The following is a 15363-nucleotide window of genomic DNA, read 5'->3' on the forward strand; positions in this document are numbered from 1 at the left end:
GGCGTAAGGGCGTTAACGTGTGGATGATAAGGGGAACTTAACACTCTCAAACACACGGGGTCACGGGAAGGGTGTGTAGGAGGGGAGGGGGGGGACAGGAAGGGTGCTAAAAGGTGAAATGAGGGGGAAGGGAAAGGGGAGAAGGGGTGTTGTAAAGGCAGGATAAGGGGGGCGAAGAGAGAGAGAGAGAGAGAGAGAGAGAGAGAGAGAGAGAGAGAGAGAGAGAGAGAGAGAGAGAGAGAGAGAGAGAGAGAGAGAGAAGAAACAAAAAAAAGAGATAACGTGGATGTCAGGGAAGGAAGAGTCAGGGATGATGGGGTAAACAAACAAAAAAAATCAAAACACACACACACACACACACACACACACACACACGCAAACAGGTTCATGCGAGCGAGCGCGAGAGAGCGTCCGTGGTGCTCTTGGGGGTGGGGGCGAGGGGGCCTGGGAGTCCTCATGAGCCTCCACCTCCTTCGTTCGGCCGCCTAAGGAACTCCATAAATCATGTCCTCGGCCGGGCGGGCTCACTGCATACATCAGGTACAGCGGGACATTAAAACAAGGAAAACCGTGAGCCAGCCACAAAAAGTAAAGCGGTTTTATGCATCGGCTACAGGTATGATGCCCGCCTACGTCTACGTCTGATACTGTTGATGATGATAGTAATGATGATGATGATAGTGATGATAGTTTGGTTGGCTGGCGATGTTGACGATAATGATGATGTTGTTTTGGTGATGATGCTGGTGATGGTGATGGTGGTGTTGGCTGGTGATGGTGCTGTTCCATTTCCTTTTTCATTATATTTTTTTCATGCTATCAAGACACCTCTCCGCCCGATATTGACCTCTCCTTTGGCTACTCTTTACTTTTTACTTTTGTGGGAGCGGCGAGTAGCGAGCTTTTTTTTGTACCCTTTTTGTTGCCCTTGAGCCCTTTGATGTAAAAAAAAACTCAGTTACCGTTGAAAATATTGATACTTGCGTCTGTTTCGCTACTGTTGTTATACTGTTAACACTACATTTTACATCTAGATTCTTGTTTTATAGTTGGCAACACAGAAAGCTTCCATCTTTATTATTCATTTTTATCTATTTATTTAACTGTTTTTACTTTCGTGTCTCCCTCCTTCCTATCGACACCAAGCCCGCCCTTCCCGCCTTCTATTTTTCCTTTTCTAAACAAATAATACCAAGCACACAAAAAAATAATAAAATAACATAAATAAATAAATAAATAAATAAATAAACTTCAGCCATACAATAAACTTACAAACCTTCCTTCAATATCCCCTTTTTGTGCTAAACCTTATTAATCCAATATCCTCCTGGTACCAAACTCTAATCCAGACTATCTCGACTCCACGCCAGCCTTTTCCACGCGCTCTCTACTGTAGTGTGTGAGAATGTGAGGGCTTGAAGAGGCATAGGGGGATCACAATACGGGGGAAGAAGTATGGAAAGAGAGGAGAGATGAGTATGATCTATTTTAATCACTCACACTACTCCACACGCCCTCTGAAGCAATCCGTAGGCGTGAGACAACGTGGCGTGGACATAGATCAGGGCAGAGAGGAAGAAGAGTAATTTTATCCCCATGCAAACTTCTCCCCACGCCTTCTACTAGAGTGAGTGGGCGTGTGAGGGCGTGGGGGAGGCCTGCGAGGGATGACAATAAGGGGACAGAGGTGTGGGAGGGGTGGAGGGGAGCAGGATCAATGCCACGAGGTGTGAAAACAATTCGCGGCTCGACTACAGCCCCGCGTCGCGTAATATATGCCGGCACTAAACTTTATTACCCTCAGTTAACGGGGTTTGTCAGGGCAGCCCTCATCTCAGCCAGCCTTCTCTCTCTCTCTCTCTCTCTCTCTCTCTCTCTTGCTCGCTCGCTCGCTCTCTCCACCACCACCACCACCACTACCTCCATCATAACCACCACTCCTGCTAAACTCCACCTCAGCTGTTATCACCTCAATCACCACTACCACCATCACCACTACTATCATAACTACTACTACTACTACTACTTCAGTCACCACCACCCATACACCACTGCCTGCATCACCACCTCTCTAACACTGTCACCACCATTCAACATCACCATCTTACATACAACACTTTGACATCACCAAATTTTTAATCGGTGCCTATAATTCCTGGAGTTTTGTGTAAGTTTCTCTCTCTCTCTCTCAGTAAAGTCTAATGGCTGCGCAAGATCATGTACTATTTAGCGCTTGCTTTCGGAATTCCGCCACAAGCAAACAACCTCACACCAGTCCACTGCCTCGCCCTCCCGTTATGGTCTCTCTCTCTCTCTCTCTCTCTCTCTCAAACAATAAAAAAAAACTCCATTTCCAGCATTCTTTTTCATATCTCCCTTCCTTCCTTCCTTTCCTTCCTTCCTTTCCTTCCTTCCTTCCTTCCTTTCTTCCTTCCTTCCTTCCTTTACTTCCTTTCTTCCTTTACTTCCTTTCTTTCTTCCTTTCCTTCCTTCCTTCCTTCCCTTCCTCCCATCCGCATACCTGCCCCTGCCCCTTCCCTTTCCTTACTCTTGCCCCTCCAGAAAAAAAAATACCAAGGTCCGCCCACAACTACGTCACTGTCACTCGCAGTTGTGTTTGTGAGGTGGGCAACGGTAGTGAGAAGAGGAGGAGGAGGAGGAGGAGGAGAAAAACAGAGGTGCCTGGTAGTTTAGACTCGTAACTGTGTCGCCAAGAAGGAGCTAACTCGTCTCATCATTTAAATCAGCGCTGTGTGTGTGTGTGTGTGTGTGTGTGTGTGTGTGTGTGTGTGTGTGTGTGTGTGTAGGTGCTTCGTCTTCGCCCTCATCGCCAGCCAAGCCTTCCCGGAGTGGCTGCTTAAGGAAAACCTACGAGGAAAAATCTCATCTTTCTCTTCGCACTCAAACTTGGCATGGGTCATAAAGTATCTCTTCCCTCCTTCCCTCTTAACACACACACACACACACACACACACACACACACACACACACACACACCTGGTTTAAATCATATGGTTCACCTTCCTCATACACACACCTACACGCCTCCACCACACACACACACACACACACACACATCTGTTCTCTTTTAATTGGTCCCCCTGCCTGCCCGCCTCAGCCTAACACACACGTATGCTGCTTTACTAGGTCTCGCTGCCTCATTCATCTTTCATATTTCAAACATTTGCTCTCCCTCGCACATTCCAAACCTGCCTCCACACTCTGTTCCTGCCTCCCAGACCTTCGCCGCTTCGCAGATCTACCTCGCCTGACCCTCCCTGTATACCCTAATTTGTCTAACACACCTTCCCTGCCTAACGCGACCTGTCTAACATACCCTGCCTGCCTCCCTGTCTGCCTGCCTCATGCACACACACACCCACCTATCCTCCTCGTCACTCCAGCTCCCCCAAAAGTGCAAGCAACCTGCCTCGGTGAATTTAAATAAACAGATCCGTTATGAAACTGCATTGTCCATAAATCAACATGCTTGAAAAAAGGGGCCTGATTCAGCTAACTTTTGCAGGGACAATATGTATCAGCGCCCGAACGAAAAAGAAAGAAGAAAAAAGAAAGCGATGACCAGCAACTCTCAGCCCTCGACTCCCCGGCACGGAGAGCGAGGTCGCCGTGGCAGTCTCTCGCAGCTCGGCCAGGCACAGCATCCTCATCCCTGCGCCGCGACTCCCTTAGACTTACATTCCCGTGGCGCGCGAGTGGTCAGGGTCGCTAACCTCACGTGGAAGGCAAGGCGAAGGGCGATATTTCTCATACCGCCATCTGATGACCAGTCCCGTCGCTCATAAACAATACCGGGCGAGATAAGGTAATTTCTCACCCTCGATGGATTGCCAATTTAAATGATAAAACACAAGAGGAATGCAATGTAGAAGATACAGACAGAGAGACGTGAACAGGGATGCTAAGGACGCGGCGAGCAGAGGTGATGGGACGACGGCAGGGCGGCAGGGGCAGGGGTGGAGGCTTGACGGCAGGGGCGGGTATGGAACGGGAGGGATGATGGAGGAGCGGCACGGATTAGTAAGCAACAGGAAGGGAGGCAAGGCAACAGGGAGATGCCGGAGATAACAGTGAGGGAGACGGGGCTAAGGGTGTAAAAGGGACACTGGAGGGGAGGATGGGCGAAGAAGGGGCTTGAGGGTTAAGGACTGGCACTAGAACAGGTGGGGCAAGGGAAGGAAGGTGAGCAAGCAGCAGGTGGCGGCGGTGGAGCAGCAGGGGGGAGGGGGAGGGGGGCATGTGGCCTTCTGGGAACTGTCGGCAAAATGAACATGATTTCTGTGAACTTGAGACTAATTAAAGTGAAATAATTAAAGAAAGATGAATTTTGAGTTTGAACCTAGCCAGAGGGTGCTAATTGTAAGTGATCATGCAGGAATGACTGGAAAAAATGGGATGCAATAAAATGGAAAGTTAATTGTGCCGAAGAAACCGCAATTTTTATGAACGAGGAAAAACAGAAAAGGTAAAGTCATGTTCTACAATCACTCAGCTTTTAAAATGATTGTCTTTCTCAGGGACGCAGCGGACACACACACACACACACACACACACACACACACACACACACACACACACACACACACACACACACACACACACACACAGTCAGGCATCTCTTTCCTGGAGACACTGTGATATGTTCAAGACTACCACCCACCTCCGTTCCCTTCCTCGTTATCCTTCTCCAGTGGTGCCAAGACCCACTTCAGCGACACACACACACACACACACACACACACACACACACACACACACACACACACACACACACACACACACACACACACAGAATAGATAGTCCTCTCGTGACTGTCCATCTATCCTGCCCTGCCGTCGTGCCCTCCCTCGGCCTCCTACAGGAATGTGTCTGCGAGGGAAGTGGAGGGTGACCGGCGGCCCTTGAGTAATGTACATGACTCGGGCGGTGAGAGGCGAGGCTGCACTCTGTCACAAATTTATCATTGCAAACCGGTACTGGGCCGCGGTTCTGATCGATTGATATGGCCGGTGGGCGTGGCGTGGGTGAGGCCCGTGAGGCGTGGGAGAGAGAGAGAGAGAGAGAGAGAGAGAGAGAGAGAGAGAGAGAGAGAGAGAGAGAGAGAGAGAGAGAGAGAGAGAGAGAGAGAGAGAGAGAGAGAGAGAGAGAGAGAGAGAGAGAGAGAGAGAGAGAGAGAGAGAGAGAGAGAGTATTAGATTGTGTTTGTCCTTTCTGTTCCAATGTGTGTGTGTGTGTGTGTGTGTGTGTGTGTGTGTGTGTGTGTGTGTGTGTGTGTGTGTGTATCCCAAGTTCAAGGCCACAATAAAGGCGGCAGAGAGGGCAACAAGCGCATCCCGCCGACCTGTGCTCCGGAGATTCTTACCGGCCTTGACTCTGCCCTTTCTCTCTAGGGTAAGGGACGGATCACCTGGCCTCTGTGGTCTGAGCATCTATTTAAACCTATGTAAATCTATGTAAGATTATGTAATTTAATCTTCTCATTGCCTTCGCCCATTATCCCAGTCCCAGTGTTAGTCCCAGCCTCAGATAATCGGTGCCAGACCAAGGCTATCCACTATCTTAGCCCATGTCTCAGCCCAAGCCATACCAGTACACAGCCTTATCATTAGCCCCATTTCCAGTCCCCAGCCTAAGCCCGGTCCTTGCCCTGCCCTAGTTTCAGTCCCAGCATCCCCTTCAGACCTAGCAACGCCCCAGTATCTCCTCGCATCTTCAGTATAAGTTATGTCCCAGCTTTAGTTTCAGCCCAGCCCGACCCTAGCACACTAGCACACTCCCCTTCCCCCCGACATCTCCCGCGCCAGCCACGCCCCAGCCTCCCCGCCGCTCTCCTCATCATAATGGATAAGCAGAGCGCAGAGAACAAGCTAAAAATATACAAAAATATACAACAGCTGGACATGAGGACTAGAGTACCCCAGGGCGACGTGTATGTGTGTGTGTGTGTGTGTGTGTTTTATCAAGCGACTCATTATTTCCGTAAACAGACAAACAGACACTCAAATAAACCTTCAGACAAACTAGAAGAGAAAAAAGAGAGAGAGAGAGAGAGAGAGAGAGAGAGAGAGAGAGAGAGAGAGAGAGAGAGAGAGAGAGGAAGCAAAACAAAGAAGTTTATTTTTCTTTTCTTCTCTCTCTGCAACCCCCCCCCTCCTTCTATAACGCGAGACAAAACACACAAGTCTCCCTGTAATGTCTTCCTCTCCTTCCCCGTGTGTCTGGGTCATGTCAGTCCTGCCAGCGCCACGCCCCCGCCCCTCCCGCCGCCCGTCCGTCACTCCCGCGGCGACTTGCAGGTGAGAACGGCGCCCGAAAAACTCGCCCGCGTCTGCCCTCCTCTTTACTTTAATGGCTTCCGTGTACTTAAGGAAAGGGAGGTGTGCTTGTGCGTGTGTGAGGGGGTGGAGAGGAGGGAGGTATGTGTGTGGGGGTGAGGGGAGAAGAGAGAGAGAGAGAGAGAGAGAGAGAGAGAGAGAGAGAGAGAGAGAGAGAGAGAGAGAGAGAGAGAGAGAGAGAGAGAGAGAGAGAGAGAGAGAGAGAGAGAGAGAGAGAGAGAGAGAGAGAGAGAGAGAGAGAGAGTGTGTGTGTGTGTGTGTGTGTGAAAGAAAAGAGGGGAAAGAGGAACATGAAGAGGAGGACGAGAAGGAGGAAAAGGAGGAGGAGGACGAGGAAAAGGAGGAGAAGGAGGAAACATGGAAATGCAGGCAACAGAAAGTCTACTGGCTCATTACGAGGTCTCCCGCTTTGGTGATTTAATGTACTCGACAGCCACTTGGGGCTTGAGGAGCAGATGAAAGCACCTTGATATTGAGGAGAAGGAGGACGAGGAAGAGGACGAGGATGGGGACGGGAACGAGGACGAAAAAGAGAACCACAAAGAGAAAAAAATCAGTCCAATACGATAAACGACGCTTAGTAGGTAATCACGTATTCAGACTTCACTCAAGGACCGAACTTAGTTAACGTAGACAAGCACGTGTGAGTGATTTACATTTGTACTCTCCATGGCACATTAATCTTCATGACATTCCTCTCATAACACGACCTGAATGAAGTCCGTCGTGAGCGGCCGAGGTCAGGAGAGGTCAGGAGGCGGCGGGGGCGGGGACGGGTGTGGTGAGGGAGAGGTGGAGGACGAATGGAGATGATGTGGTGAGGAAGGGGGAGAGAAAGAAGGGAGGGAGGGGAGTGGAAAGGAAGGAGAGCAGTAGTTTTATCGGTGGAGATGGGTGGTAATGGTAGTAGTAGTAGTAGTAGTAGTAGTAGTAGCCCCACGATAGTTGCGAGTATTTTTTCCCAGTAATCGTCTGCGTGGAGCCTTTATATCTTTGTTACCGGCGTGATGTGCGGCGCGCGCGTTTTTGCGGCGCGGAGGTGTGGACAGGGCGGGACTTGGGCCGTAACTTAGAGGAGTCCTGCACAGTGCTGGGGAGGAGGGGCGGGGATTAGCGGAGGGGAGGGGGAATGGGTGCACCGTGTAACACCCCTTCCCCTTTTACATCGTTCATGGAGGGGAGGGAGTGGGCTTGGTGGTGGGGAGGAGTGGGGATGGGGAGGACTGTGTAATACCTCCTCCTCGTCCCTTCCTCTCCATCACTCACGCCACCCCCCCCCCCCTCGCCACTCATGTGATCCTCAAAGAACGCGAGGGAAAAAGAACGCCGTGCAGCTCCCCACCCGGTCCTTTTTTAGAGTAATTCACTAGAGCCGTGTACATCGCGTCGTAATTGGCTTCGTCCTTTGCAAAGCGGCGGAGAAAAAAACATGATGCCGCCAAGGACGTCGCATTGCTGTGAGGGTCAGGAGTTCCGCCCTTACGCGTGGTCACGGTCTGGGCTGGCGACGAGCGGCGGCGTCTGGCAACCATCCGTCAGCTGTATAGTTTTCTGGCCGTTTGATTAGTGGAGACGGGCGAGCCGGGAGGAAGATTTCACGCTATTCTGTTATCGTCCCTGCAGTGGTCGTGTTGATTGATTCGGCGAGTGTTGTTGTTGGGGAGCGGGGAGTGATTGGTGGGGAGGGGGGGCGGGGGGGGGACTGGAAATAATTAATTACTGCTGTTATTAACACTGGAGTAGTACAGGAGCAAGCGCCTTCGTCACACACACACACACACACACACACACACACACACACACACACACACACACACACACACACACACGCAGTGATTAGCACAATTGGCTTACAGGCAATATATCCTGGGTTCGATTCCTAAGGGGAGTGAAGGCAATTGTCCACCCAGCCGCTCCCCGGAAAGGTGATCTGGCACCCCCAAAGGCGAGTACCCAGGGATGATACCCAAGTCCTTCATACCCAGGACACTTGAGCTTGTAACCCAGTCCAGGAAGATACAAGTGAATTACCCCCACCTCCACACCCCCCAACTCCCAAAAAACATGATGGAAAACTGAAAATACACATGCTTAGTCTCCCCTCGCCTCTCTTTAGTTGACGGGGAGAAGGCGATATTGGGAGACGTTGCTTTTCCTTTCTCCATTTCGAAAGGGAGGGAGGAAAGGTGGAGACTGAGGGAATGAGGAGGGTGAGGGAGGGAAGGAGTAGGGGCGTTTAAGCAGCGACCTCTTGGCCCTCCTCCGTCTTGTGTAGGCTTCACCCCGCCGCGGACTGTCACTCCTTCCGGCTGTCTGTCTCTCAGTCTGCTGATAACGGCGATCAAGCCTCCCGCTTCCTGCTTCTCGCTTCTCATCTGCTCTCATCTTCATAGACACTTAAAACCACTCACTACTTACATTCCAGAGCCTCTTATTACACACCCGAGGCCCCTCCCTTCACGCGGACTCTCACGATCGGCGTTCTTTCGTGTTTCAGTGTGTCTGTTTGTGCTCTTTTGAAACCCTCTTGAGACGAAGTTACAGGCAAGAAAAAAAGATGAAACGGGAGAAGATAGATAGGTAGATAAAGAGAGAGAGAGAGAGAGAGAGAGAGAGAGAGAGAGAGAGAGAGAGAGAGAGAGAGAGAGAGAGAGAGAGAGAGAGAGAGAGAGAGAGAGAGAGAGAGAGAGAGAGAGAGAGAGAGAGAGAGAGAGAGAGAGAGAGAGAGAGAGAGAGAGAGAGAGAGAGAGAGAGAGAGAGAGAGAGAGAATATTCTATGCTTCAATGGGAGTGCGTGGTCAAGCGATGAGAAAAAAAGGAAAAAAAAGTGTAAAAGTGTGCAGATAAAAGTCTGAAGATGAGAAGGAGGAGGAGGAGGAGGAGGAGGAGGAGGAGGAGGAGGAGGAGGAAGAGGAGGAAGAGGAGGAGGAGAAAGAGGAGGAGCAGAAGGAGGTACAAGAAGAGGAGGAGGAGGAGGACATAAGAGATAGATGGAAAGGAGATATATAGAGATAGTGAGGGGTGATGAAAGAGGAAAGGATGGGAAAGGAAAGGGGGGTGAGAGGGAAGGGGAAGGGGAGGAGGGTTGAGAGGGAAAGGGAGTCGCGACGAGAGATGATGTGTAAGGAAGGAGAGATGAGGAGAAGGGAGGCTGGAGAGGGAGAGGAGAGTGCATATCTAGATTAGATATGGAGGTAGGATTACAGGATTACATGTCGGGGGATGAAGAGGAGAAAGGGGACGGGTGCAAAGACCGCGGAGGGAGATGGAAAGAAGAGTGTAGGAGGGGAATGGGAAATAGGAGAAGCGTAAGAGGGATGGAAAAGGGGAGGGGAAAGATGAAAGAAAAAAAACCGGGCCAGGAAGTTCGAAATGAAGTAAACATGGAACTAGATTCATATTAAAAGAATAACAGAAACATTCATAATAAAAGAATAATAGAAACATAAAGGAGCAGGCTTGCCTTAGTGATTTCTTCTATTCGTCAGGCATTTCAGTGACCTGTAGAGCAGATCAAAGCACTCGCTACGCATAGTTAAGGGAATATTCAATTCACTCCTGGCACAATGAAGTAATGGTTATTGCAACTTATAAATGGAGTAGTCGTTTGCCGCTGTGACAGATGACTCGATTCAAGAAAAAAAATCATGCCAGTGTCTGTGCTTAAGGAAAAAAATTAAGACACAGTGAGGAACATTCCCTACAGTAAAAAGAGAGAAGAAAGAAAAAAGAAAAGAAATAGACGGTTCATCTTGCACGTAACTAATTCCAAGTCAAGTTACGCTGCAGTGTGGAGGGAAGGAGCGAAGGAACAAAGTCAAGACTGAACCTCTACTGACCTGCACGGTGGAGGAGAGGCGCGCGTGGGGCGGCATGGCCATGTCCGAGGCGCGCACCACCAGGTTGTAGAAGCTCTGATCCTCGCGGTCCAGCGGCGCCTTGGTGCTGATGGTGCCGTTGGAGCTGATGGCGAACTGGTCCTTCTCATCGCCGCCAGAGATGGTGTACTCCAGCTTCCCGTTGAGGCCTACCAAGGAGGGTAAAATAAATGAGTGGTGGAGGGGACGAGAAGGTGATAAGAGAGACAGGTAACACCGAATACATGAAAAAAAAAACATTCAGTATAAGATCTGGATAATAAGAATGATGTATATAACAGAGGTAATTGTTGCATGAGAAGCGCAACTTATTGAAAGATCATCGCTAAAGGAAGAAGGGTATGCGTAGGGGGATGGTAAGGGCATCAGGCGAGTGTCATATGGAGCAAAAAGTGGCAGGGGACAATGTAGGAATGAGAAAGGGTTCACGGAGGAATGAGGAAGAGGCGATAGGAAACACGCGAGGGACAAGAGGCAGGCGAGAAGGGCATGCGAGGTGGCTAACAGGGGGAAGGACCACAAGGAGCAACGATCGGTGGGGAACAGCAATGCGGATCAGTGACGGTTCGTGATGAGGATGAGGCGAGAGGGGATATGTGAGGGACGAAAAGCAGATGGGAAGGGTGTGAGTCGGAGAAAGACAGGGTGATCAGGCAGGGGAAGGGTTATATGGAGCAATACACGGCAGAGTGAAATAATAGGAACGAGTGAGGTCAACGAAGGAATGAGGTACAGGTGACAGGGGACAGGTAAGGGGCAAGAGGAGGCCATGTGAGGGCGTGGCGGCGAAAAAGTGCGACAAGGGCAGCAAGGGGGGGCGAGACAGGGGGCGTGGCTCTATGGCCCTAGAAATAAGCGACTCTTTTACATTAACAACGAGCCTGCGAAGAAAGCTGTAATTAAGGTTCATTTGATCTCATGAATGAAACCGCGCAGAGGAAAATGCTATGAAAATACAGGAAAAAAAGTGTGGAGGAAGAGGAGTGATACTGCAGCTTGAAGAAGACCCAAGTCCTCTGATCTTGCGAGGGAAGTGTAATCGACAGTAGGGAAACAGATGGATGATTCACGTTCTTTGATCTCGTGAGGATATTCAAATCAACAACAACTTATAGGACATGGAGAGGAAATCCAGGAGGTAAAACAGGAAATGGATAGGACTGATACTGCAGCTGAAGGGAAGTCCTCTGACCTCGCAAAGAAAATCAAATCGAGACCCACATAGAGGAAGTAGCAGTGATATTCAGAAGGCTTGGACTCGCCGTCTGTAGTGTGTCTAAAAGAGTGACCGATATGCATGGGACTGAGAAAAAGGCGAAAGGTGGCACGCGAGGGACAAGCAGCAGACGAAGAAGGCATGTGAGGGGCTGACAGGAGACAGGATCACAGGGGGCAACGATCATCTTATAGGTTTGTGCCCCAAGTAACATGGCAACACAATCGCTAATAGTACCTTTAAGGAATGCAGTTTATCTTACAGTCTACGCGTGTTTGAGGAGTTACTTTTTTTTTTTTTACATCAAAGGACACGGGTCAAGGGCAACAAAAAGAGTACAAAAAAAAGCCCGCTACTCGCCGCTCCTTTAATGGGACCAACTGATCATCTTCCATTACATAATATGGCAATGAAATATACCTCTCAGAATTGCTTTAACTCTATTGGGAAGTCAAAAGCTCCACTGAGAGAAACCAAGTAACTCATAGGAAAACTTTATCAATCAAGTCTGCTTTGAAAATCTGAAACACACCGTTGAGTAAGTTACTGATTTATCTAAGAAAATAATAAAGATACAAACACTAATTAAAACACAGTAAGTAATAAAATCCCTCCCAAAATGATAATTAGAATGAAGCACGGTGACAGTAATTACATCTTCAGAAAACCGACAAGAAGTGAAAACGTAACATGAACTCACCTGAGTCTTGGTCGGTGGCCGAGACGGAGAGGACCGAGGAGCCGACGGTGATGTTCTCGAAGACCTCGTCGGAGTAGCTCATGGGGTCGAAGATGGGAGCGTTGTCGTTGAGGTCCAGCACGTTGAAGTAGACGGTGACGGTGGAGGAGAGGGAGGGCCGCCCCGTGTCCTGCGCCTGCACCACCAGGATGTAGTGCTGCACCTGTTGGGGAGGAGAAGGGGGACTTAGTGGTGGCGAGGGAGGGGAGTGTTGGGGTTGGTGGGGAGGGGGACTTAGGGTCATATACTATAACATTTCGGCGTCCAAGCAAGACTTTTGTAGGATTTTGGGGTATATCCTCGAGTACTTTTCTGACCCTAGTTGTAGTATGAACCCTCCTTATGTACCATGAAGCTAAAAAAACACTCATTAGAACCCGATTCATCTCCTTTGACGTATGTGGAAATGATGTGAGAGGCGGAAGGGTCCAAGAATACAGACCTTAGTGATGACAAAGGTGGAGTGTTGGGGATGGCAGGGGGGGCAGGGGGACTTAGTGGTGACGAGGGAGGGGAGTGTTAGGAATGGTGACTTTTGGTGTGATGGTGAAGAAAGGTGTTTGGTGTTAGTGCCTGTTAGTGTGATGAGGAAGGGACTCTTGGTGTGGTGGCTAGATAGGGAGGATTGTGCTGGTAGATTGTCAATAGCTGTCCTGTGTATGCCGAGTGGTCCCTTGCAGACTCCTTATGTTCCTATGATTGCATTTTTAAGCTAGCGTAGTAAAGACGGAAGTATTGACGTTGGTGGCTGTTGGTGTGATGACGAGGGAATGGGTCTTTGTGCTGGTGATGGAGGAAAGGACTGTCAGTATTGAGGAAGGATGGAGAGAGGGAGAGGAGGAGAGAGGGAGAAGTTAATGGGGAAATAGAGGTATAGGGAGAGGAAATGAGAAGATAAGGAGGAGAGAGGGAGAGAAGATACAATTGAAGGGATGAAGAAAAAGGAGGAGAGAGGGAGAGAAGTTACAGGGAAAGGGATGTAGGATGGGGAAATGGAGCTCAAGGGGAAGAGAAGGGAGAAGAGAAGGGATGGAGAGGGAGAAGGTATAATGGAAAGTATTGGTGAGACATTAAAAAAATGAGTCTTCAAGAACCCAGTCAGCGTACACAGCGTAGCCCCAATAAAATCAACACCGAATATATCCCCTCTAGCCATAACAAGGTGTCTATCGTATTTGCACACACCACATGATTGCCAAGTCTGTTTCAAGCATCCATCACTCTCCTGGCAGACCAATTCTTGCCAAGGTTATTATGAAGTCTGAATTTATACAACTGAAACCAACTGCTACGAGTCCTGTACCTGCCCAACCCTTCCCAAGACTGGTGGCGTTGATACAGAGCCAGACTTGGTGAGGGAAAGAAGGAAGGGGAAGGAAGAGAGGCAAGCAGGGCAAGCAGTCTCTGGAGTCCTCGGCCGCATGTGCTTGGGAACCGGTGTAAACAAGAGCCGCCATAGAATATTAAAGTGCAAGCGGTGTCTGTTCTTAGTATGCTGCCCGATAAGGAGACTCAGCCGCCGGATGAACAGAGGACAGTGGCGGGGGAAAGCCGAGGCCCTGGCAGCATATCAATCAGCGGTGATGGAGACTTAACAACCCGCTGGAGACACGCGCTGCGGATCAACTAACACACGAATTCGAGGATGAAACGTTGGACCGAAGATAAATATTAAAACAGAAGGAAAAAAATGAAGTACCACTCCTCTTTCTCTCCCTGCCTTCCGCACCGAGTTTCTATCTTCGCTGTGGATCAACTCAAATGACAGACGAAAAAAAGATGGAGTGAAGAGAAGTATTACAAAGCAGGAGGAAAAAAAGGCGCCGCTTATCGTTCCCTTTCTCTATATTTCTCTCTTTGCTTTCTTTTTTCTTCGTTTTAATCTCCTTTTTCTATCTCTCTTTTGATTCCGTCCCTCCCTCTCTTTCTTTCGTCCTTTCTTCTTCCCCCCTTCCTCCTCCACTCTTTTTACCTCTTTCTCTCTCAATTCCATTCTTCCTTCTTTCTTTCTTTCTTCCTTTTTCTTCCTTTCCTCATTTCTTTCTTTTCTTTCTTTCATTCTTCACCTCACCCCTCCTCTTACTCCTCCTCCACTCCTACTCCGCCACGTCACACTCGGAACAACTCAAAGCAACACAAGATGAATAACAAAATGAAATAGTTAAGTACAAAACAAGGAACGTAATTGGTACAAAGTCTAATTGCCCGAAAGCTATTTATTTCCCAAGGTTGTGACTTGAGACCTGCGGGGGTACACGACGCTGCGGACACCATGACAGAGAACCACGGGGAGGGGGTGGGGGAAGAGGAGGAGGAGGAGGAGGATGGGGAGAGGGTAGAGGAGGAGGAGGAAGTGTGGGGGGGAAGCGACAACCTGGGAGGGGCATCAGACCGAAAGCGGCGTGTTTCCTAACCTACTCAAACTACGTTAATTGCCACAGCTGCTGCGACGCAAGGGGGAGGGGGGGGGGAGGGGGAGGTTATACGGTGGGGAGGAAGGGGGACAGGGGAGAGGGAGGAAAAGGAGAGGGAAGGAGAGAAGTTACGAAAGAAGGGATATGGGATGGGGAAATAGTTCTAGGGGAAGAGGAGAGAGGGAGAAGTTAATGGGGAAATAGAGGAATAGGGAGAGGAAAGAAGATAAGAGGGAGAGAGGGAGATAAGATATAATGGAAGGGATGTGAGATGAGGAAAGGGAGAACTAGGGGAAGAGGAAGGAAGAAAAGGAGGAGAGAGAAAGAGAAGGTACAAGGAAAGGGAAGTAGAATGGGGGAAATGGAGCTCAAGAAGAAGATAAGGGAAAAAGAGAAGGGGGGGGGAGAGAGGGGGAGAAGGTATAATGGAAAGAGAATGGGAAAGGGAGGGAATGAGGAGGAGAAAGGTGTATGGGTGGGAAAGGGAGGCGGTGGGTGAGAGTCTAAGGGATGAGGGAAAGGAGGAGGGACGGAAAGGGGGGAAGAAAAGAAGAAGGAAAGATGTGAGTCTGAGAAAAGGGAAAGCTGATGAAAGGAAAGAAAAGGGAAATAAGAAAAGTTTTAGGGATGGGAAAGGGGAAGGGGAGACAAGAGGGAGGAAAGGGAGAGAGAAGAGGGAGGAGGGAGAGTCTGAGAAAATGAAAAGTTAAGAAGAGGGAAGGGAGAGAGGGCGGAAAAGTCTGAAGAAAGGGAAAAAGG

At 49.4% G+C, this 15363-nt stretch overlaps 1 protein-coding gene across 1 annotated transcript in view; it reads right to left on the reverse strand.

The window, feature by feature from the left end:
• Positions 1-15363, reverse strand: part of LOC127001579 (cadherin-related tumor suppressor-like) — a 74758-nt gene that overhangs the window by 34278 nt on the left and 25117 nt on the right. The window contains exons 4-5 of the mRNA XM_050866360.1: positions 12152-12353; positions 10197-10384 (exon numbers count right to left, since the gene is read on the reverse strand). Coding sequence (XP_050722317.1) covers positions 10197-10384; positions 12152-12353 — 390 coding nt within the window. The remainder of the gene's footprint in view (positions 1-10196; positions 10385-12151; positions 12354-15363) is intronic.

This window comes from Eriocheir sinensis, chromosome 21 (genome assembly GCF_024679095.1).
Source record: "Eriocheir sinensis breed Jianghai 21 chromosome 21, ASM2467909v1, whole genome shotgun sequence".
NCBI classification, from domain to species: Eukaryota; Metazoa; Arthropoda; class Malacostraca; order Decapoda; family Varunidae; genus Eriocheir; species Eriocheir sinensis.